Here is a 24584-nt window from a genome sequence, read left to right as displayed (position 1 = left end):
GGAAGATATTAGGCTCATTTCATCTTTAATGCAAACCTACGTAATCACATTTCCTGAAGCAAGTGAACTGCAACACAACTATCCTTTGAAATTCACGTTTCAGATCCTTACCCCGAGCACCACTGCCCCGTCTGAATTAAGTGTCAATTTGTTTGCCCACATCCAGTCCTTTGCTACCTCCAGACACTAGTTTGGGATCTCCACATCCTTCCTAGAATAAGGCGTAAAGGAGAAATCAATATACAACTCAACTCTCCAGGGTTTCTGCTATGTGCCTAGTCCAGGCCTGCAATCCCAGCAAATAAATCTGCATCATGAGGGCATCCTGAGCAAGTTTGCAGATGACACCAAATTGGGAGGGGTGGCTAATATCCCAGAGGACAGGATCACACTTCAAAATGACCTTAACAGATTAGATAATTGGGCCAAAGCAAACAAGATGAATATTAACAAGGAGAAATGTAAAGTACTACACTTGGGCAAAAGAAAGAAAGAAAGAAAGAAAGAAAGAAAGAAAGAAAGAAAGAAAGAAAGAAAGAAAGAAAGGCACGAATACAGGATGGGGGACACCTGGCTTGAGAGCAGTACATGTGAAAAGGATTTAGGAGTCTTGGTAGACCACAAACTTGACATGAGTCAACAGTGTGATGCAACAGCTTAAAAAGCCAATGCAATTCTGGGCTGCATCAATAGGAGTATAGCGTCTAGATCAGGCATCCCCAAACTTCAGCCCTCCAGATGTTTTGGACTACAATTCCCATCTTCCCCGACCACTGGTCCTGTTAGCTAGGGATCATGGGTGTTGTAGGCCAAAACATCTGGAGGGCAGCAGTTTGGGGATGCCTGATCTAAATCAAGGGAAGTAATAGTACCACTCTGGTCAGACCTCACCTGGAGTACTATGTCCAGTTCTGGGCACCACAGTTCAAGAAGGATACTGACAAACTGGAACGTGTCCAGAAGAGGGCAACCAAAATGGTCAAAGGCCTGGAAACGATGCCTTATGAGGAACGGCTTAGGGAGCTGGGTATGTTTAGCCTGGAGAAGAGAAGGTTAAGGGGTGATATGATAGCCATGTTCAAATATATAAAAGGATGTCATATAGAGGAGGGAGAAAGGTTGTTTTCTGCTGCTCCAGAGAAGCGGACACGGAGCAATGGATTCAAACTACAAGAAAGAAGATTCCACCTAAACATTAGGAAGAACTTCCTGACAGTAAGAGCTGTTCGGGCAGTGGAATTTGCTACCAAGGAGTGTGGTGGAGTCTCCTTCTTTGGAGGTCTTTAAGCAGAGGCTTGACAGCAACATGTCAAGAATGCTCTGATGGTGTTTCCTGCTTGGCAGGGGGTTGGACTGGATGACCCTTGTGGTCTCTTCCAACTCTATGATTCTATGATCATTATCCAGATTAGGTCAAGGCAGCTTCAGTCACTGCCTCCGAGTATAACAAGCACATGTGCTTATTTTCTTCTGCTATTAGTGAATACAGAAGGAAATCAAATTATTTGCGGCATAGTAAATAAGCATTTTTCTTGTAACTATGACTATTACTGCATCCTATTATGCATTTTCAAATACTTGGGAACTTCCCCATAATCACTGTCTTGCCTTAAGTGAATGTTCTGTTGCCAAAGTAGGAGTACATCCCTGATTTCATGTGCGTGATATAAAAAATATCGACTTCTTTGCAAGGAAAAAATATTTTTGGCTTCAGATGAATTGAAATTATACAATTACTGAGCACTTGATTTTGCAATAAAGTTGAATCAACGCCTGGCATATTTTCAGATGAAGCTCATTCTCTCTCTCTCTCTCTCTCTCTCTCTCTCTCTCTCTCTCTCTCTCTCTCTCTCTCTCTCTCTCCTTTTACCTCTAGATAAAAAGTGTTAGTAGTTAAAGCAGGAAATCAGAATTAGGAGATCACTCAAGCATAATCTGGCCAGTTGTTGTCTTTTGAGGCCTCCTTAGAAGACCCAAGCCGATCAGAACAGAATAGATGTCTAGATTTCGTCCCAGGTGAATTAGTCAACCCCTTTGGGCAACCCATTTGGAAATACAACCCTTAGAAATAAAGGAAGTTTTCCTAAATATCTCATTAAAAGGTCCAATTCTAGGCAAAGAGTTTGTTTGCCTCTGAGTAAACATATTTGAATCCAGCTCCAGATTTTATTTGCTGGATTCTGAATCTGTTGTCTTTGTAAATGTGATCAGTTCTGGGGCCTGCAATCCTAGGGTCCAAGAGGAAGGGGGCATTGCAGAGACTAGATAGGATAAAGCAGATCTCTCTGTATGAAGCTGCAGAGAGATTTCCTTTCTCAGAGAAGGGGACCTCACCCGCTTTGGTCCAGTCCTCACCAGCAGTCAGTAGATGTCGGCGGAGGCAAAAAGGATGCAGAGCATGCTGGGGGATGATCAGAGGAAGGATCCATGCCATTCCCCTTCATCCAGGGAGGAAAGTCCACTCTCACAGCTGGCACAGCAAATTACATTCACATTGTTCCAAATGGGCACAGAGACAAATTGCAGGCTCCTTTCACTGTTACTCTGCCAGCATTCCTCCACATGTGAATTGCCCTCTCTTTCTGTTTCTCACTTAGAATCCAGTTGCATGTGTGTTCTGTCACAGATACTCATTTAGCTGTGTCTCACTGAGCAGATGCCTGTCAACCGCAATCTCCCTTCCATCTGTACTGGAGCCCATCTCTGTAGCATGATGTGAAAGATATGTTAAGCCATTAACACTAGAGAAATCAAAACTCAAAATTGCAAAGGCCCGAAGAGAACTTCTAGTAAAACACAATTATGCTATTAGACTGGAAGAATGTCATAAATCTAGACAGCTGTGGGAGAGATCAAGGGAAGAATTTAGTTCATTCTCCTCTTTCGGTAATCAGGTTTTTTTCCCTCCTTTATAGTTAACTTTCCCCTACATGCAAAAATTATTATATGAATTTTATCAACAGATAATTTTATCAACAGATACCCCAATGAATGACTCATCTAACATTATGGGGGAATAAGGTGGTGCTTATTCCCACAGCGGGTGGCACTGTGGTCTAAACCACTGAGCCTCTGGGGCTTGCTGATTGGAAGGTTGGCAGTTTGAATCCTCACAACGGAGTAAGCGCCCATTGCTCTGTCCCAGCTTCTGCCAACCTAGCAGTTCGAAAGCACACCAGGGCAAGTAGATAAATAAGTACTGTGGCAGGGGGAAGGTAGACGGTGTTTCCATACGCTCTGGTTTCCATCACAGTGTTCCGTTGCACCAGAAGCAGTTTTGTCATGCTGGCTACATGACCCGGAAAGCTGTCTGTAGACAAACGCCAGCTCCCTCGGCCTGAAGTGAGATGAGTGCCACACCCCATAGTTTCCTTTGACGGGACATAACCGTCCAGGGGTCTTTAATTTTTTATTTACCTCCTCCTCGATCAAAGAAACTTTACAGTGCCCAATCTGATCATAGCTGTCAAGTTTTCCCTTTTCTCCCGAGGAAGCCTATTCAGCATAAGGGAATTCCCCTTTTAAAAAGGGATAACTTGACAGCTATGAATCTGATTTCTTGGTCGTTTTCAGTTGCTTCATAGATATTTTATGCTTTTTCATCAGAATCTTGTAGAACAACGTGGTACTCTGTAGGTGTTTGGTACTACAACTCCCATCAGCACCAGCTAGCATAGCCAATGCTCAGGGATGATGGGTGTGGTAATCCAAAACATCTGGTAGGGACTAGGTTGTCTAAGCCTGGTCTATCAATATTCAACATTATGTATTAATTCAAAATTCAGTTGGGGGATTTTTAGAAGCGTCCTTACCAATCAGTCTTGACCCACTACTATCCCAATTGCAAAGTCTTTCTCTGTGCAGATACTGAAGTAGCACATACTGCTAATCTAAAAGGGCAGGGCAAAGACTGGCTTTCTTTGAGCTCTGGTAGTGGCAAACCAGTGAGAAACGTTAAGTTGAGAAGCAATGAATGGCCCAGCGTCACCCAATGGACTTATTGGTGTCGTTTGACCCTTTAATTAGTTCCCTTTCCCCTCCTATAAAAACTATGAAAGACACTCTGTGTGTATAGAGTTATGCATGCAGAGAAAAGGGACAAGAAAGGGTTACTTTAGGTCTTATTGTCCTTTACCTGCAGCTGGTTAAGTGTGAGTCAGCAAACCTGTGAGTCAGAGAGTGACTCAGCACCATCTAAAGTATAAATACCCTTGTGTTTGTAGCGTGTTCCACTGGATCCCCCCCTCTTGGCTAGAACCAATTCTGTGTTGGAACGCCACAAGGAGGACATTTTGCTGGAAATACATTTTATTAATTTTGCCACGAGCTTTCTGTTGGGACAGACTGAGGTAGGGCTACTTTATACTACAGCTGTATGTTACTGCTAAACTGAGGAACAGCGTTATATTTTGGACTGCCTGCCTGTAAAGGAACTGACCCTACCCAAACTGTCTGGTTTTTTTTCTTTGACAACCGAATCCTGGGTTTTTGCCATTTGCACAATCTGCTGGCGTGTTGAATGGGCACTCTGCACATGCCCCAACACATGGCTGAGTGGGGATTCAAACTCTGGTCTCCCAGGTCCATTCACTACATCAGCATTTCTCAACCACTGTTCCACGGCACACTAGTGTGCCGCGAGACGCTGGCTGGTGTGCCGCGACGTGCCGCGACGAGAAGGGCGATTTGCATTGTCACGTGCCTGGCGGCCGCCAATAAACAACACTAACCCGCCGGAAAGCAATATTTGGCAAGTGTTTCTTACAGTCATAATTATAATATAGGGCGGCACAGAGTTAAATTTTTTAACTTTTTTAATGGTGGTGTGCCTTGTGATTTTTTTTCACGGAACAAGTGTGCCGTGGCCCAAAAAAGATTGAGAAACACTGCACTACATGGGCAGTGAATGTGGGACCTTCTGTGTTCATTCATTCATTTCCATTCATGCTCTTTGTATGCCACTTTCCCACAAAATAAAATTATGCTGAAAGCAGCTTACAACAAAGAAAACAAGGCTGTGTTTCAAACAAACAGTACGAAAACACTTCCATAATAGCCTAGCAAAACAATAGCAATAATCTACAGAGAAACCACATTTCAGTGCTATAAACATGACAAGATTATTTGTTCATGTGCGGATTGTGCCATGACCAGTTTGGATTTAAGTCGAGCAAAAATTCTCATGGTGTTTCTATACATCCAGTTTAAGAAACTGCTGGCTCTTTTTTTTTTTTAGCACTTTCGGCTATTGACTTCATGATGGGATTTAGCCAGAGTTCTTTAAATGGTGTCAAAAAGCCAGGTTCCACTCTTTCTGCTGACATTTGCTTCTGTGAGCTTGGCAGGAGGGTGATGTACTGACGATCTGTGACAGTTTAAAATAAGCTTGTAGATGCCATGGTTCCGGAGTCGTTTTTCTATCAGCACTATTCCGAAGGAGTTTATTTTCCTCTAGGGGGGGAAAGTAAGATCATTTACCAAAATAAGCCATGAGAGTCCAAGTTCAGTAAATCTAGAAGACTTTAATCTCAATTTAGTTTGTTTATATTCAAGCAACAACAAAAAAAGCATAAGGGCCAGCGGAATACTTATTGCTCCAAAACGTAGCCTGTGTATTGCTTTAGAAAACAATATCTACAGTAATTGGCACTGCATTTCAACTGTGCCTCATAAAGCGTGACTGTTTTTATGTCCAGCCTTTCTCTGACTTTTTCCAAGATACTTTATCTTAGCCCTGCATTTGGAACTTCCCCTACATTGGATTTATCTCGCCATTTTGATTGGCTGCATTCTTTCCAACGCAGTGCCCCTAATTCTCCCCTTACTGATCCAATTCTGGCTGTGTTTAAAGGGATTGTGCAGCAGTGTTCTCTTAGTTGTGAATGGGCATTGTGTAGCTGGCAGTGCAATCCTATAAGAACACAAGAAAAGGCCTCCTGGATCAGGCCAATGGCCCATCTAATCCAGCATCCTGTTCTAACAGCGGCCAACCAGATAGAAGCTTATGGGAAGCCTGCAAGCAGGACCTGAACACTTAGCCCTCTTTCAAATTGTGATTCCCGGCTACTGAGTTGAGGAGCATACTGCCTCCACTAATGGAAGCAGAATTATAGAATCGTAGAGTTGGCAGGGACCCAAGGGTCATCTAGTCCAACCCCCTGCAATGTCAGAATTTCAGCTAAAGCATCCATGACAGATGGCCAACCAGGTAGAACATAGCCATCAAACATCAGAGCTGTTTAATCCTCTTTTATTTTTATCTTTCTATTTTTTAAACATTTTATTTATACTTTTCAGATATATACATTTCACTGATTTTACAATCATTTAAACATTTTAAAACTTGAATTCCTTCCCCTCTTTCTGTGGTTCCCTTAGATTTATTTTTAATATCTTCTGCATATCCAAATTAACTTAACTTACTCATTTATTTATCTTCTTTAAATATATACTCTTATGTAGCTGAGGGTTATTACAGCAATCCCGCCTGTGTTTTTATTTGTTTACAATTTATCTGTAAATATTCAATAAACCCTTTCCATTCTTTTATTAAAAGTTTGTTACCTTGATTTCTTATTCTTCCGGTAAATTTCACCATTTCTGCATATTCCATAAGTTTTTGTATCCAATCCATTCTTCCTTTGCTGGGACTTGTTTAATCCTCTGTTAAAGCCATCTAAGTTGGTGGCCATCACTACTTTCTGTGGGAACCAATTCCATAGTTTAATTGTGCAATGTGTCAAGAATTCATTTCTTTGGTCTCTCCTGAATCTTCAAACCTTCAACTTCATTGTATGTCCATGAGCTCTAGGACTCAGCTAGACTGGTAAAGAAAAAAGTGATTTATATGTGTTGTATGTGTGATATAACATTGTGCCACCGGATGGCGACATGGAGTCCTGTTTTTCTCTACCTGTTTTCCCTGTTTAAATTTACAACTCTTTAAACTGAAATGCTTCTTTGATGTGTCTAGATCCAGCGCTAGTGTGTGAGCCCTTCTAAGTCTGTGGTACACAGTGGGGGGGGGGGGGACTCACAAATTAGTTAAGTTGTAATGAAATGGCTGAAATATTATTTCACTGACCCACAGCATTTTCAGGATTTCGGGAATCTTCCTGACTTGTCACCACCGCAGAATTCCAAATCAAGTGTGGTTCGTTGTGTGGCTGTATTGGATAACACGAAGAACCTCTCTTGTCTCTTTGTAGGCTGTATCTAAAGGGTCATTCAGGAACAGCAGGGAAACAGAGCAGCTTGATACTGCATGGAGCGGACTTTAGTACCAAAGATGCTGACAATGACAACTGCATGTGCAAATGTGCCCTTATGCTAACAGGAGGTAAGCATCAAATGATAAAAAAAACACTGATAATAAATTGATGACCTCTCAAAAGAACTATGACCTCTCAAAAGAACTATGAAGGCTCACAATAATGAAAATTAATTTGCCTATTAAAAAGTTATGTACAGTGGTACCTTTACTTACAAATTTAATGCGTTCCAAACACACATTTGTAAGTCGAAAAAAATTGTAAGTCAAATCCCATAGGAATGCATTGGGAGAAAAAATTCGTAAGTCGAAGCAACCCTATCTAAAAATTCGTAAGTAGAAAAAATCCTATCTAAACCGCATCCAAGATGGCGGACGGAGCTCCATTCGTAAGTAGAAACATTCGTAAGTAGAGTTATTCGTAAGTAGAGGTACCACTGTATATACATGAACTCAAAATACTAAGATGCAAGATAAGAATGGCCGGAAGCACTAAAACACTAAAGGGTGGGTGGAGGGCAGGGTGGTGGGGGGTTGAAAAGATTTTTCTCCTATATTTTGACCAATTTGTGTTAATTTTGATTATTGTAATTTTGATTATTGTATAGGCCTGGAATTTCAATATATTAAAAAAACATAATAAAGGGATGGATGGATCAAAAGATAAATGAATGAATGAATGAATGGAGAAAGAGCTACAACTTTCTACTGAATCATGATTCTAATCCTTCTAGCCCAACGCTATCAACAGTTTTCCACAGGATCTCAAACAGAAGTTCTTTTTGGCTTACTGAGATTCCTTTAGCTAAAGTTTCACTGAAACTTCAGTGAAAATCAATGGGAAATTGGTCTTCCTCCTTAGGGGAAACATCTGCAGGGTTTTAAGGGAGCCTTGTTAAGACTTGTGAAACCTGGTGTGTTCAATGCTCTTTCTCTGTTACTGAGCTACCTTCTGCTTCTGTTATTACTCTCTACCTTCTAAGAAGTGACGAATTGATTTAAATTTTTTTTTTAAGAAAGATTCAGGGCCAAAGGTACAGATGATAGAGACCTGGGATTGGGTCTCCTGTCTCACAACATTTTTGTTAGATTTGGATTGGGACCACAGTATTTATTTATATTCCCTAGATTTATTTCTATTCTGGAAATGGGACAAATAAGTGAACCCTGGGGATTTCAGTTCCAGTTTCTGATTTTGTCAAAATCCTTTGACATCTGTCCTTCCCCATGGCTGCTTGTTACAAATGATAGTGGTGATTATGTCGGGGTGGACGGTGGGGGTGGATCTGATATCAAGTCACTATCATCTTGGTATATTATTTATGGCGCCAAATCAAAACAATACTGCTGATGTATTGATAAGAGAAATTTCCAATGGGAAATTCACTGGGAATGTTGAGTCATTAACCAAGATGCCACCCCAACTCATCCCGGGTGATCCTAGACATTTGAAATGAGTCTTAGTAATTTCTTGTGGAAAACTTCCAAATAAGAAAAAGCTATATGGACATATAAGGAGATGCTTTTCCTCTTTTTTGTCAGCTGTATGACTAACGATGCTTGAGTCATTTTTTCAGGGCCGCTGCTACTAAATGATTGTGCATAAACATCTTTAAATAGGATATGATGGGTTATTTTTTTCCATGGATTTGCAATGTACAGCCAGCTTCCTGTGAGATAGCACTTTGAACGCTTCACAACACTGAACCGTAGAAAGATCCGTTCAATTCTTTTGTCACAACAAACTGTCTGATAACAAAAAGTGGCTGTGATAACTATGTAATAAAAATAATTCATCTTGTAAAATAATTGTATCTTAAGACAGTAGAAAGCCTTATCAGACTTTCTGTTGGTTTTGGCAACACCATAGACAGCCTTTTGATTATGAAGTCTATAAAATATACACAAGTTCTGCAGCTATCTTGGCAGCCTGGAGGGTTTTGTAGTCTCTGGGAGATGAGCAAAATATTTTATGTGTAGCAAGTGACAAAAGAGATGATCAGAGATGGAGACTGGAATAATCAGAGATTAAAAACTACAAGCCGCAATTTATTCTGCACTGTTGTTAAATGTTTTAGCGCCAAAGTCCCTTGAGGAAAGTTTGAAGGAGCTGGGGATATTTAGCCTGGAGAAGAAGCAATTAAAAAGTGGCACGATAGAAATCTTCAAATAATTGAAGGGCTGCCACAGAGATTACAGAATCATAGAGTTGGAAGGAACACAAGGATCATCTAGTCCAACCCCCTGCAATCCAGGAATTTTTCACCCAACGTGGAAGCTGCCCAGAGTGGCTGGGGCAACCCAGTAAGATGTGTGGGGTATAAATAGTAAAATTATCATTATGGAATGGAATGTTTCTATTTCCATCAGAGAAATGTTGGAGGGTATGCTGTGGCTCCAATAAATAAGACATATTTTTAGTTAGGAATATTGAATTAAAATCAGCAGATGCTCAACTAGTAATCTAAACAGAAGGATGAAGATTTAGAAACATCATTAGAATTATTTCCTGCTCTCCCCCTACAAGTCCATCAAAAGCAAACCTTGATTGTTTTAGGCCAGTATAATTTCTGGTATGAATGAATAAATGTTTACCGTTGAAATGATTGAAGCCATCGGCCATAACAATATTTGAAGTGTGTTTAAAACAACAAAATAAGAAATCCTAGAATGATAGAAGCACCAAGAACAATGTTAAATTCTTCCAGTTATATTGAATCATTCTGGCAGTATAATATATCTCCGGGGGTGAAATGGACCAGCTCAGAAGCTGATTGCAATTCTGTCTAGTCAATTGCCACTCCGTTAGCTGTATGAGAAAAATCCAGAGATTTATAGGGGAGGTGGCTGCAATTAGGATGTGGATTAATTTATCAGGCTGCAATTCCCCTTTCCCCATTGTATCTGTGCAGTTATCTGCCAGTCTACTGTTGCTGGGCCGGGGATAGTGCCATAAGTAGAGTGAAAAAAAGACAGACCCTCACATTATTCTCCAGAATTGATTGTTTATATAGTTGCAGTTGCTGCTTAGCAGAAGTCGAACCTTTGAGGCAATGGCAACTTTTAAACACTTGAAACTATGGGGGAAATCTGGAGATCTGTCCTGTAGGCAGGTCAGCAGGAAGGCAGGAAGTTAGTAGCCTGGGACTTGTTTCAGCATTTGCTGACGTTTGTCTTGGTTCGCACACGCACACACACATATATAACCGATTCTCCGAAAATAAGACGTAGCCATAAAATAAGCCGTAGCAGGATTTTTAAGCATTCAAGGAATATCGGCCACACCCCGAAAATAAGACATAGTGATAGGCGCAGCAGCAATGTCAGCCGCGGCAGGAGGAGGAGGAGGAGGAGGAGGAAAGAAATAAGACATCCCCTGAAAAATAAATATAAGAAAAATAAATATAAGGTGTCTTATTTTTGGAGAAACACAGTGTGTGTGTGTGTGTGTGTGTGTGTGTGTGTGTGTGTGTGTGTGTGTAAAATCTCACTTGATCTCTCAGCTGAATGTGTGAAGCATCTTCACTGAAAAAGTATTGTTTGAGTTGAAACTGCACGAGATGCAGGTTTTCTCTGAGGGGATTAAACTGTGATGGCTCATCCAAGCAAAGGAGCGATGATTTGATGAGCCAGTCAAGAAGGGATAAGCAACACATGTTTGTGTGAGCTGGACCACATAGATAAAACGAAATAGACATGTCTCCAAATACCCTATAAAGGAGACCCCACTTAATTGTGCAAGTCAGCCGGGAGTCCTTAAATGTGGTATGTACTTTAGCAGATCGTTCCTGTAGGCATAATTTAGGTAGTCTGTCTTGTAGGGCTGCTTTGGGATTACACAGTGTTTAGGTTGCCTTGCTCAGAAAAGAAAAGAAAAATATCCCCAAAGAAAGTCTGTCTTTCATGCTATGATGGTTGTTGTGAAGTCGAATGGTAATAGATACCACCTTCCTGGTCCATACTCCTGACAGTGTAAATGGAGCTGAGAGCCGCTTATGTGTTCCAGGCTCAGCTCTGGAAAGGGAGGGGGGGGGATTGAGGATTAGATTTTTCCATGTTTAGCTTTGTCTTAAATTTCTGCAAGATTATGCTCTTGTTACAGTCAAACATCAGCTGTACTGCTTTCTTTTTCTTTGGTTATTAGCCCCTTAGGTATAGCTTTGTAATCAAAGAGAGGTCAGCTGTATCAAAATAGCAGAATGCCAGAATGTATTTGGCAATGATCCTTCCCCAAAGATCTTGTTATGAAGTGTTACTTCGGGGGTGGGGAGCCTACAAAGTATTGTTCAAAAAAAATAAAATGCAAGAAATTACTTTGCAAGGCTCAAGTCATAAATTCACTCTGGTCGAACACAGAGTCCGTAAACCTTGGAGCTATGCGCTGATCATTGTTACCACTGGTTAAAAAAAAAAAACAAGGACCCCTTTCCTTTGGATGGAATGCAGAAGACCAAATCTGCTGACAAAGTGCACAAGCCACGTGGGAAGCACATTCTGTCCACACACAAAAAGAAATTCGTGTTTAATTCCCCTGCATCTCCAGAGAATAGGACGGGAATCCTTGAACACCAAAGGTGCCTTTTATTATTTTTATTATTCTCTCCCCCCAAAAAAGTTAGTAAGCATTTCAGTTTGGAAGACGTCGTGTTGTTCCTTGGAGTCAACGGAATCTCACGCCGCTCTGCTAACTGTGTGTGCTCAGTTTGATGGTTACTTGGCTCTGCTAGGCTCCCCTGCAGATGCTTCCAGCAGGTTCACAAGACGCTGTGTTGCTGCGCAAAACAAGCAACCTCTAGTTTAAATGGAACAAAAGGTGCAAACTGGCTTCCTTCCCCTTTGGGAGAAGGGGAAATCTCTTTATTTCATTATTAGCCTTCAACCCCAAGAGCACAAACCTAAGCTCTCCTGCTATATAAAAGGTAAAGGGGCCCCTGACCATCAGGTCCAGTCGTGTCCGACTCTGGGGTTGCGGCGCTCATCTCGCTCTATAGGCCAAGGGAGCCGGCGTTTGTCGCAGACAGCTTCTGGGTCATGTGGCCAGCATGACAAAGCTGCTTCTGGCGAACCAGAGCAGCACACGGAAACGCCATTTACCTTCCCACCGGAGCGGTCCCTATTTATCTACTTGCACTTTGACGTGCTTTCGAACTGCTAGGTGGGCAGGAGCTGGGACCGAGCAACGGGAGCTCACCCCATTGCAGGGATTCGAACCGCCGACCTTCTGATCAGCAAGCCCTAGACTCTGTGGTTTAACCCACAGCGCCACCTGGGTCCCTGTCCTGCTATATACCCCTTTCAAAAAAAGGGACGTTTGTAATGAGTAAAGCCATGCTTCTGATAAATTGCTTTGCTTCAGAATTCTTGTCTTGCAGGTCCCTCTGCATCAGGCTTTGTAGAAGGAACAGCTTGCCTGAGGGCCAAGCTAGATTTGATGTGAGTGGGAACCATGATAGTTTTTAAATTTAGTAAAAAGCAGCCCCGTGGGTTTGGATTCCATCTGCTTTGCTTGGATGAAAATGCCCCAAAACTGCTATCAGCAAAGGAGATAACCTCTACATCCATACATTAAAAGCACTTTTTATAATACTGTGACAAGCATGAAACATTCTGGGAACTGTGGTTTGTTAAGGGTGCTGGGAATTATAGTTCTGTGAGGAATTAACATCCTACAGTTTTCAGGATGCTCCATGACTCTTAAAGTGGTAATGGTGATGATATTCCATGTTATACAGTGGAACCTCGGTTTATGAACACCTCGGTTTACGAATTTTCGGTTCACGAACGCTGCGGACCCATCTGGAACGGATTAATTCGCTTTCCATTACTTTCAATGGGAAAGTTCGCTTCAGTTTTTGAACGCTCCAGTTTAAGTATCCGCGGACCGTCTGGAACAGATTAATCCACTTTCCATTACTTTCAATGTGAAGGTTCGCTTCAGTTTATTGACGCTTCAGTTTGTGAACAGACTTCTGGAACCAATTGTGTTCATAAACCGAGGTACCACTGTAGATAGCTTTTTCCTGCCACCTAAGCAGCAGCTTCCAATGGGGGTGCAGAGTTTTAGCTTAGCGAGATGAATTAATATCCCCTCCCCAGCATTGCAACATCAAGTCAAGTGAAATTGCTTCCACGATGGCTGCTTTTAACCAAAGGAAAAGATTTCAGGGGATCCGGTCAAAGATCTCCCACACACTATTTAGCTTGGCTCTTAGAGTGACCGCTGAAACGTTACCTAAACTGAAATTCAAGGCTAATGTGGGGGTTCCTTTTCAGGTGACCCGCTTTTGAGGGTAGCCCAATTTTTTTTGGAAAGAGTACTAACAGTTCTCACAGGAGTTTCACATATCCCTTATTGATTTGCTTGGAAAGAGGTTGGGGGGGTGGGGAGGAAGGAGATTTGTAAGTAATATGAGGTGGGGGAGGAATGTCCACATTATTTTATTCTCTCATCAATGTATATGGCGAGTCCCTGCCACAAATCTGCTGACAATCTAAATTTGGTTGGCAGCGGGTGGGGGGTATCAAAGAAGGCAAAAAGGAGTGGAAATAAGAAACAACAGGGGGGAAGGGTAAGTGGGTAAAACCAGTGTTATCAAGACTTTTATGCATTTATTTGTTTATAAAAGTAGGTATATACCACCAATTCATACAATAGCAGTGTATAACAATATATACTACAAAGTATAAAACATCATACAAACAGTACAAAATTATTGTTAAAGTGACTGGCATACCTGCTGAATCTCTGCTGGAAGAGAATTCCCCACATAGCACAGGTAACACTAACTGCTTGACTTCTACGGGAGGTCAGTCAGGTCTCTGAAACATGGGGGTTGAATGGGATAGCCTCCAAAGTCCCTTACAAGTCCGTGATTCTATGCCTGTGAACATATCGTCAAGGGTGACTAGGATGATGGAGGGTCTGGAAACCAAGCCTTATGAGGAATGGTTGCAGGCATTGGTTATGTTTAGCCTGGAGATCAGAAGAGTGAGAGGTGATATGATAGCCATTTTCAAGTATCGGAAGGGAGCAGAGGGTAGGACCCAAACTAATGTTTTCAAATGACAAGAAAGGAGATTCCAACTAAACATTTGGAGGAACTTTCTGGTGGTAAGAGCTGTTTGATAGTGGAATGAACTACCTTGGAAAGTGGTGGGCTCTCCATTGAGGTTGGAGGGCTATCTGTCAGGGAATCTTTGGCTGTGACTCCTGCATTGCAGGGAGTATGATTTGATTTAGAATAATAGAATTGTAGAGTTGGAAGGTACCCCAAGGGTCATCTAGTCCAACCCCCTGCAATGCACAAAGTTCTGCTTTGCCCAAACTGTGCTAGTAAAGTGATATGTTGCTTCCCTGTATTTTAATTAAAACAAGTTGAGTTTGTTTGAGTGAGCGTCATCGAGAGTAAGAGTCTGTAAATGTTTGTTTCTGAATGATTTATTTAGCCATTGTTTACCTCTTTAAAGTTTGGCTACAAATATTTAAACAACCCCAAAAAAATATTCAGAGGGCAAAACTTGATCTCACATAATTTTATGCTTTCAAGAAGGAAATGTTGTGATCCCCCACAAACACGGCTGGACTCAAGGAAAGAAACAGGCTTCCATGTTAAAAAAATATCTTTGCAGTTCTTTCATACATTTAGGGAGAAATCCTATGGCAAGATTCATTGGGGTGAGCAATTTAGGATGCAGTGGATCTCTGGCCCAGCTGATTAACTCACCGGCTCTGCTTAGGCTGAAAATATGGTGGTGCAACTTGCTCATCCTGGCTCAGCCAGGACTCAGCTGGCTGACCCAAAGCTGATGCCAGCATAATTCACCTGAAAAGGGCATTCCAGGGGTGTAGCAGGGGCAGAACCATGGAGAGGGGGACTTAGGCTGGATCCTAACCCCATTCAGTTTGGTCACGTGGCCTGGCAGCCAGCATAAGAGCTCTTGTTTAGAGACAATGACATGAATGAATAGATTTGCAGATGCACCTATGAAAATTTATCAGCTTATAGAAATGCATGCACACCGAGTGTCAGTGTTGTGAAATGACTACAAAATAAGATGTTAAGGAGTCAAACAAATGGAAAGATGTCTTGTTCAGTGTCATTTGATCTAGAATCAACTCTGGTTACAGGCAAGGAACCAAAATTTGCAATTTACGCTGGAATAGTTGTTCCTTTCTTTTTGAGAAGCTGACCTGTATGCCACATAACAAAATACTTTTTGAACATTCCCTCACTTTCAGAAACAGTTTGCTGTTTGCCACAGGGGGCTGTGATTTCTATTTCTACTACTATTACCGTTTGTTTGTTTTTTATGTAGCCACTCGTGCAGTTCTTAGAATCCCAACCTTAAAATATGTCTTCTTTTCCAAAAAAGAAGAAGAAACTCAAACCATGGCCTCCACCGCCTTTACCAAGTTGGATTCTACACATTTGCCAGCCAGCGTGCCATTGCAAGCCAAAGTGAGCATGCTTAGTTGGTGTATGGTCTAATGGTTTTGTTCTTAATGATTTCAGGATGGTGGTTTGATGCCTGTGGGCCTTCCAATCTCAATGGAATGTTCTACTCCGCTGGGCAGCACCATGGAAAAATAAATGGAATCAAATGGCACTACTTCAAAGGCCCCAGTTATTCATTACGTTCCACAACTATGATGATCCGGCCCTTAGACTTTTAAACGCACCAAGCGAAAGCAAGAACAATGTGCAGTATAGCTACCATATTCTGAAGAACTTCGTATGCGACCTTCAGAAGCAGAGGGCGAGGACTTCCTGAAAGCATCAAACGGCAGCCGCCCATCAGTACTCATATCTTCCCTGTCACAGGCTGCAGTAAATGGACACAAGTCACCACCCAACACTCCAGGATGCAGATGACACTGTGGTTGCTTGGACTAGCGAAGATGTTTATTGCGACAGATCAGTGGACAACATTACGGTTCGGTTGCCACAAAGGAACCTAATACTTTTGAGCAGAAGCTTGTTTGCTTGTACAAAACTGCCAGATTAAAAGAGATGAAATTTGGTAAAGCAGAAATACATCATCGTCGTCGTCAGTGGAGAAAGGATGCTTGTCAGTGAAGGAAATGGCACAGAATCTATGCACAAAAAAAAAAAGCACAACCGATATTTATTTTAATTGGTACACGTGCCTTAAAAAAGAAACACAAAGATGGTTGTTCAAAGCATTGCCTGCTATCAGCAAACACCATTTAGATGGATAACGTCTCTTTAATGCAGGATCAATATGGTATGTTGGAGCAATTTCTCATTAAGTCAGTTTCAAATGTGAAACATGCCCCAATCAAGAGACTGAGAATCATGATGGACAGAGAATGATAAGAGCAATATGCAGAGAGTTGCCAATGGTCCTGCGTGGCTGGGGTGAATGTAGGTAATCCTGATAATTGGCATAATCCTTCAACTGGGATTTATAGCATGATAACAAAAGAAACCAGGGATATTTCTTTCTGACTGTTACGGCTCTGGCCTCTAGCAAATGAAGTCTGAATGTCACATTTAAAAACCCCAGATATTTTGTAAGGTGAAATAAAGGTTATTTTTCAAATGGAATTTCCTTTGAAATATACAGCATGGATGCAGATGGCGTAACCACATATTCCAACTGGATTCGGTTCGTGAAGCAGTGTTTTGTTGTTGTTTTTGCATGTGCACATTTTAGAGTTAATTACTTCTGAATTGCTTTTAGACCTTCATTTCTTCTCTATGTTATTCATCCTTAATCTGCAAAATAAGTTAAGCAGGAGACTATCAGTGCTTCAGTTAGTGCTGTGAAACACTAAATACAGGAGAACTAAGGGAATACTTACAGCTATGTACAGTATTGCAATTGCAGTGGGCATAGGCACAGAGTAGCCAAAGTTAAAGGTATTAGTTTCAGTGGGAAAATTAAGCCTAAGCTCAATTCTCTTATTTGAAATGAATGGGACTTAAAAAAGCTTATCTGAATCATGTCCCATACATATGGCTGCAAAAAAAAGTCTAGCTTTCTGTAGTTGGGGGTTTGTTGTGCTCTAGTACTACAATTTTGTTTCCTGATTAACTTGCCTCCAATGTATGCACTTTTAGAATTTCATGTGCTTCCTCATGTACATTGTGGACCAGCTCAGACAGACATATGGTCCAGGGGATACACACCTATGCTTCATCTATTGTGAACGAGATCCCCAGAATCATGTGCATGAAAGATCTCATGCATAGGAATTTGCCTTATACAGGTCCCTCTAGCTTAGCCCTGCTTCTGTACAGACTGTCAGTATCTTTCTAGGGTGTTAGATATGAGTTTTCCCCAGCTCTGCCTGCAGATGTCAGGTATTAAACCATGTACTCTGCCACAGAGGTTGTGGTCCTTCTCTTGCAGAAATGGGTGAGGTAACCATTCCACATAAAACTTAGGCTCATTCAATTATTTTTGAGAGCCATCGTTTTTAAGAGAAGGGGGATCAGAGAAAGCTGACTGGCCAAACATTTGTATGTGCAACCATCTGGTCCACAGCCAATATTATTTTCTCAATTGGCATTCATCTATGTGCATTTTCAGAACACACAGGAGCGTATCAGGTCCATAAAATGTTGACAAGACTTCAGAGCTCCAGGGTGCATGAGAAGTTAAATGGGGAAACCAGTGTGAATGGGAACTCAAGGAACCCACAGTAAAATCTTCTGTGTGATGGGAACTTGTGTGCATGCATGGCACTGAGCAAATGCTATCAACAAAGCATGGGACGTACACTGCACACATTCCTTACGTATGTGCAGATGGGGTTTTTTTCCAGCTATCAAGGTATCATTATCCAAGCTTTTCTATGCCATGAGAAGTATCTGGGTGAGGAAGGATCATCTTATGAGGGGAAATCATTTACAAATCAGCATCTCAGGAAGACCTTGTTGTAAGAACACAGTGTTCAGGAAGCCTCACTCTGACTTTCAACTGTGTTGTTTCTATCATTATGGGTGTACTGTAGGGGTGGCTAACCTGTGGGCTGCAGACCACACCCGGTCCTCTAAGAGGGCGTTTTTTTGTTTTTGTGCCCCCTCATCACACACAGCCATCAAATGGGACAGTCCACTAGCCATGATGGCTACATTCTGCCTCCATAGTTGGAGACAGTAATGTTTCTGAATACCAGTTGCTGTTTGTGAGTTTCCCACAGGCATCCGGTTGTCCACTGCGAGAGCACCATGCTGGACTAAATGGGCCATTGGCCTGATCCAGCAGGCTCTGTTAAGTTTGATGTCCTCCACCACTCCTGAAGACAACAGGCTAACATAAGAAGCGCAGGGCAGGCTGTGGCGTAGACACATTGCTCTGCCTTCCGACGTCTCACAGTCAATCCCTCACACTCAGGCTCTGTCACCTGAGATGACCACCTCACTGTGTCTAATATTTGATATATATTTTTAACTGTTGAATCACTACAAATTATTTTATAGCAAGTGATTCAGAAATGGAAATGAAAAACTGATAAATAAACAGTAGTGGAATCTGGCCCTGTTGAAATGAGCACACAATTGGGTTGCTCTGAAGCGTGAGCCTCTTTTTGAAGGAAATAAAAAATGCTCAACAAGTGTTTCTAAAGTTGACTATCCACCTTCTTCATCCCTGCTAGGCAGCTTGCTTTGCTTCCATTTATGGGAATGATGAAACTTGCACAGGTTTCCTATTGAAAACCTGGAAGTACAAGGGGGTGACCCCAGGATTATTTGTGACCGTGATGGCTCAAAGTCTCTCAAGATTAGAAGGTCTTTTGTATTGATGTATCCGTATGTATTTTTCTTTGCATTATCCTGCCTGAAGGGTTAGTTTGTTGTGCTCCAACTTGTTCTTTGCTCAGTGGTTCCTTCATACTTCTGGTTTCTCTCTCATTCCAGCAGTCTTCATTTAAGTCCAAAAAGTGTGCTACTTCTCAAATGTTCTATTTTTATTTTTTTAAAAGTCTCCAAATCAGGAATGCCATCGTGTAGATTGTATTGCAAAGGACATTTTTTAATAAAAAAACATAAAGGAAAAGAAATGTCAAAGCTCAAGCATGATATTTACTGTTTATTTATCTCAGTTTGAACAAATGGGAACATGGTTTCCTATCCTTTATAATAAAACATTTAAAACACATTGGTTGGCTCCGTGTTTTGCTGTGTTTGGAGTATACATTCTTGTGGTAGCCCACATTTGAGAGGGGGGGGGGAACCTAAGTAGAACAATATTCAGAAGTTCAGGCTGGCAATCTGAGGGCTGAGAAGAGCAAGTCTCTTTGACGCTACTAGAACTTGGGGACATTTAATGAAGCTGGATGTTGGGAGATTCAGGAAAGACAAAAGAAAGTACTTCTTCACACAGCACCAAGGTAAAAAATGGAATGCAGTCCCACAAAAAGTAGTGATGGGCACCAACTTAGATGGCTTTCAAAGAGGATTGAGCAAATTCATGGAGGATAAGGCTGTAAGTATGTTCCAAGAACAACAACAACAATTTATTATTATTTATACCCCACCCATCTGGCTGGGTTTCCCCAGCCACTCTGGGCGGCTTCCAACAAAATATTAAAATACAATAGTCTGTCAAACATTAAAAGCTTCCCTAAACAGGGCTGCCTTCAGATGTCTTCTAAAAGTCTTGTAGGTAGTTGTTGCTCTCTTTGACATCTTGTGGGAGGCGGGTGCCACTACCGAGAAGGCCCTCTGCCTGATTCCCTGTAGCTTGGCTTCTCGCAGCGAGGGAACCGCCAGAAGGCCCTCGGCACTGGACCTCAGTGTCTGGGCAGAACGATGGGGGTAGAGACACTCCTTCAGATATACCAGACCAAGGCCTTTTAGGGCTTTCAAGGTCAGCACCAATACTTTGAATTGTGCTCAGAAACATACTGGGAGCCAATGTAGGCCTTTCAAGACCGGTGTTATATGGTCTCGGCAGCCGCTCCCAGTCACCAGTCTGCCCCTGAGTGCCAATTTCTGGGTATCCATGTTGCGCCAGCGCCAGAGGAGGGAAAAACTTCAACACATAGCAGAGTTCCCCCAAAATAGACCGGATGCAATTAATATTTCATCCAGCAGAGCTTTTACTTTCATCTGAAGGCAAATAAGCAAAATGGTCACAAATCCAGAACATTCAGGATTGGCACAGTCCATAAAAAAATCCAGTTGCAGCACTTACAAAAAACTTATAACAAGACTAAACCTTAACACTAAGCATACTATGTACAGAACACCATACCAAAAGGGAGAGAGATAGAAAGAGAAAGTAAAACCCAGGCTCCTTCTGGCTTATATTTATAGTCCGCATGACCTTAATTGGCAGAGATAAGAGAACCAGTTCAACCCAGCTTCTCTGAAGGTATAACCCAAACAATCATGAACCTTCTGCTTGCTTCTTTCACACAAAGAAGCTTCCAGAATTCTCTTGAATTGATTAGAATAGGAAAGATCTCTATGCATCAGATCAATACTTATGGTACTAAGAAATGAAACCTGACGATCTCAAATGGAGACAGGGTTCAAGCACTCAGCTTCTGCTTTCAGGCTGCTTTTAGGCATCTGATTGGCCACTATGAGATCAGAGTGAAGGACAAGAACAATGTAATTCCGTTTCTTGCCGGTTCCTACCAGCTGATTACTACACAACTTAATTTGGATTTGGATTTCCTTTCTAATGAGTCATTTTCCTTTGGGCCATCAATGTATGAAATGGAATTACTTCTTTCTTCTCCCCTAATGACTTTTTATTCATTAATCACTCTCTGGTTTATGAAGCCTGGCAGCGACCAGCCTCAATTAGCTCAAATTCTTTTACCAGATCCCAGCCATTGTTTCATATATGTAGCTCAAGGATGGAGGGAGTATTTTCAACATCTCTTTGTAACGGATTTATCCACTTTTTTTCCAGGGAAGTTAAGCATAATTAGACTTCTTTATTGTATACATTCAAGCCAGCCTAGCTTAAAGCGGGGGCTGGGGTGGGTGGGAGCCAGTACAAAAGACATAGGGGAATGGAGCAATGTGTCTTTGCTTCTTTCAAGTCCTAGAGTATCATGCCAATTAGTCTTACAACCAAAGGCTCCTGTATGTCTTGAAAGTAAATGTGAAGGGTTTTATTTAGGAAGGGGGTGGAATCCAATCTGCTGGAATGCGTTTATAATTGTAGCAAAATTTCAAGATACAGCATATAGATATATATATAGATATACTAAGGGTGTGCCTCAGGTCTTTGTGTTCTCTGAATTATAAGGAAAACTGGGTGATTCCGTGAAGGTTTTCACATTTCCAAGTCGGATTGCACCATTAACAGGGTGTCTCAAAGTGAATCAGGACCTTGCTAAGTTTGATTGGCTCTGTGGCCTTGGCTCTCAAAAACAACAACAACAACCCCACAATGGCTGTTGCTTTACCACCCTGAGAAACAAAACCAAGCTGCCTGGGAAAACATCCAGAGTTCAAGAAGGGAGTGTGTGCAGAGGTGGGAATATATTTTGTGTTGATGGACAGGTCTAGCTTTTAGTTGCATTGAATGATTTTTGCAGGCCAGTCAAATCAGAGCGATTTGAAGGAGGGATTAAAAACTGGGTTTGTTTTGCAGGTGGATCCATGCCTTCCCCATTTAAGTGCATGGAGAGCGCTCCGATGTCTCCCCCAAAATCTGTGGGGGGGGGGGAGAGAGAAAGCCACCCTCTTCCAATGTCCCTTGTGGTAACAGCATCTTTGCTGGGAAGGAATATTTACAGGGAAGCTTTACGACATCCCAATCTTTACTGAGAGTCTCTGCTGTTATACCACCACACTATTCACCTATGCACATCAATGGAAAGAACTCCACATTTTGGAGATGCCACCTTTTTAAATTAATTTTTTAAAAAATCATATTTGACTGCTCCCTCGTGTGCTTTCAGGCAACTCTCTGTGTCCTAAAGGGTGCAGAAGAGTAAAGAAAGCAAGAGAGAGAGAGAGAGAGAGAGAGAGAGAGAGAGAGAGAGAGAGAGAGAGAGAGAGAGAACCTGAACAGGCGGTAGACATTATTATGATAAAGAAACACCATTTATCCTCCTCCTAGAAGTCCTTTTTTTCTGGAACAAGTCAATATGTTGAGTTCTGTTGCAAGTTATTGCTGGTCTCCTAGAAATATATAGAAGGCAAGTAGATGTTAAACTGTTTATGGTATAAATGTATATCAATGCTATGTTTTGATACAGGAGAGCCTTCAGATATGCAATTCATGAAGCAGTATAGTACTGAAGGCATTATGCCTTGTGATTTTTCTGAACCTGTAAACCTGCCTTGAGTGAAGGCTAAAACTTTCACCGGCTTCATATATAAAGAATCAATTTGGCTCTCAAAGTGGGAGAATAATGGTGTATTCCTAACTATGTCTACCCAGAAAAAAGTCCTACTGAATCCAGTGGGGATTCCTCACAGGCACTGGTGACTGGTATCCATTGGGACTGGTAGGGTGGAAGACAGGGAAACCAACAGCCCATAGAACCAGAGCCAAGGACAGGCAGAACTAACTCATTCTAGTTTTGACCTCATCTGCCTTCTGTCTCCTGAGTTCTACAAGGGCAGCACTGAGATGAAGGAAGAGAAAGCTGTCACAGGCAATGCCACCCCTTGGGATGGTTTTCTGTAAGAAGGCCAACTGATGGAGGCCGTCAGAGTCCAGAGAGTTGGTGAGGCATTGTCACATTCACCCTAATGGACCGGCCTCCACTGTTCCCATATAAGGAGGGTTAGAATTGCAGCCTAAAGCATCTCATGGTACAAGTCTCAAGCCGTAGCTGTGTACCTAGTCAACATGAATGGATAGTTTTAGATTTACTGTCAGTATATTGAAATGTCAGTGGGCATCAGGCTCTAAAATGGATGACATAACCCAGAGAACATTCACTTTCTTAAAGAGACTTCGGCGGGGGTGTCTCAAGAAACAGTCCATATTTCTAGTGAGTCCGGAACCCTGAAGTCAAATAAATCATCTTCAGATAATATTTATTCTTCCATGTTTAGATGTAGACCCATCCTCCAGGATCCCTTTCATGCTTAAATTTAGAAGCACTGTCTGCTCTCAGGGAAACTACAAATCTCTGATTTCTTCACATTCAGATGCATCATTGAACTGTTCGTTTATTTTCTTTGGGGAAATGGAGCAGAACTCCTTGGTGTATATTTTCTTTTCCTTTTTTGTGAGGCAAAACTTTGAGATTTTTCTCCTCTACTAAAGGCTTTGGCTTTAGATCTCGTCTCACATCCAATGTATGTTATTTTGTCTTTCCTCTTCTGAAAATGTGATTCCAAAGGGGTGATAGCCAGGAAAAATTCTGCCTTCATAAAGCCAGAGTAGAACCCCTCTCTTTGTTCCTCACAAACGTAGTGGCATCTACAGCAGCAAACACTGCCATATAGGTCCAAGCAGGTTACACAAAGCTGACACGGACATGATGTAGAACCATCCACCTTAATCCTTTATGGTTGCTCTACTGTGTGCAGCATTAAACTGCACATCGTGGATATGCAGACCCAGCAGGGCCCAGATTCACAAGAGACCCAGGCTGGAGGACTTTGCCCATGCTGGGGATAAGATGCATTAAATAAAAAGTGCAGCCACTCCTTAAATTAGAACCATGTGGTTGAATGTACCTTGATGGAATCAGCAATGCAGGAATTGTAAACTTCTTAAACGTACATAGGAAGCTGACCTTACTTTTGGGTCAGGCAACTTGTCTTTCTGGCTCTGAGTACCAGTGACTCTCCAGGCAGGTAAGAGAGCGCTTACGGCCTTTCCCACCACCTGTTATATGAGTCATTCAACTGCAGGTGCAAGAAACCTTCTCTGTGCAAAGAAAGTGCTTCACCACTCAGGTCCTTCCTTTAGGCAGCTATTGTAAGGAAGGCTAATAACCACTCAAAAGTGGCATGCTATGGGCCTAGATGTTTACTTGGCTGAAAAAAGCGTTGTACCAATGAGCTGTGGTTGAAAGAAGGGAGGTCAAATTTCCATCAGGTAAGTGTAGGTGATGAAAGTAGCATTCAAGAACGGAAATAATGCTCACCCTCACAGCCAGTATAAAATAAGGCTGTTATGCTACAAGTAGTTACACATACACAACTGTTTCCATCCAGCAAGAGAGCTCTATGCGTGGAAGTGAGCTTTTGTGAGACTGGTGACTGGGAGTGGCCGCCGAGACCACATAACACCGGTCCTGAAAGACCTACATTGGCTCCCAGTAAGTTTCCGAGCACAATTCAAACTGTTGGTGCTGACCTTTAAAGTCCTAAACGGCCTCAGCCCAGTATACCTGAAGGAGCATCTCCACCCC

The 24584-nt window shown here is 42.0% G+C and overlaps 1 protein-coding gene across 1 annotated transcript in view; it reads left to right on the top strand.

Annotated features, from left to right (window-relative positions):
* Positions 1-16834, top strand: part of ANGPT1 (angiopoietin 1) — a 144634-nt gene extending 127800 nt beyond the window's left edge. The window contains exons 8-9 of the mRNA XM_035125358.3: positions 7209-7339; positions 15784-16834. Of these exons, the coding sequence (XP_034981249.1) occupies positions 7209-7339; positions 15784-15944 (292 nt within the window). The 3' untranslated portion in view covers positions 15945-16834. The remainder of the gene's footprint in view (positions 1-7208; positions 7340-15783) is intronic.
* The last annotated feature ends 7750 nt before the right edge of the window (positions 16835-24584 follow it).

The sequence above is a fragment of the Zootoca vivipara genome, chromosome 8 (assembly GCF_965207765.1).
Source record: "Zootoca vivipara chromosome 8, rZooViv2.hap1.1, whole genome shotgun sequence".
Lineage (NCBI taxonomy): Eukaryota > Metazoa > Chordata > Lepidosauria > Squamata > Lacertidae > Zootoca > Zootoca vivipara.
This window is presented reverse-complemented; position numbering and strand designations above follow the sequence as displayed.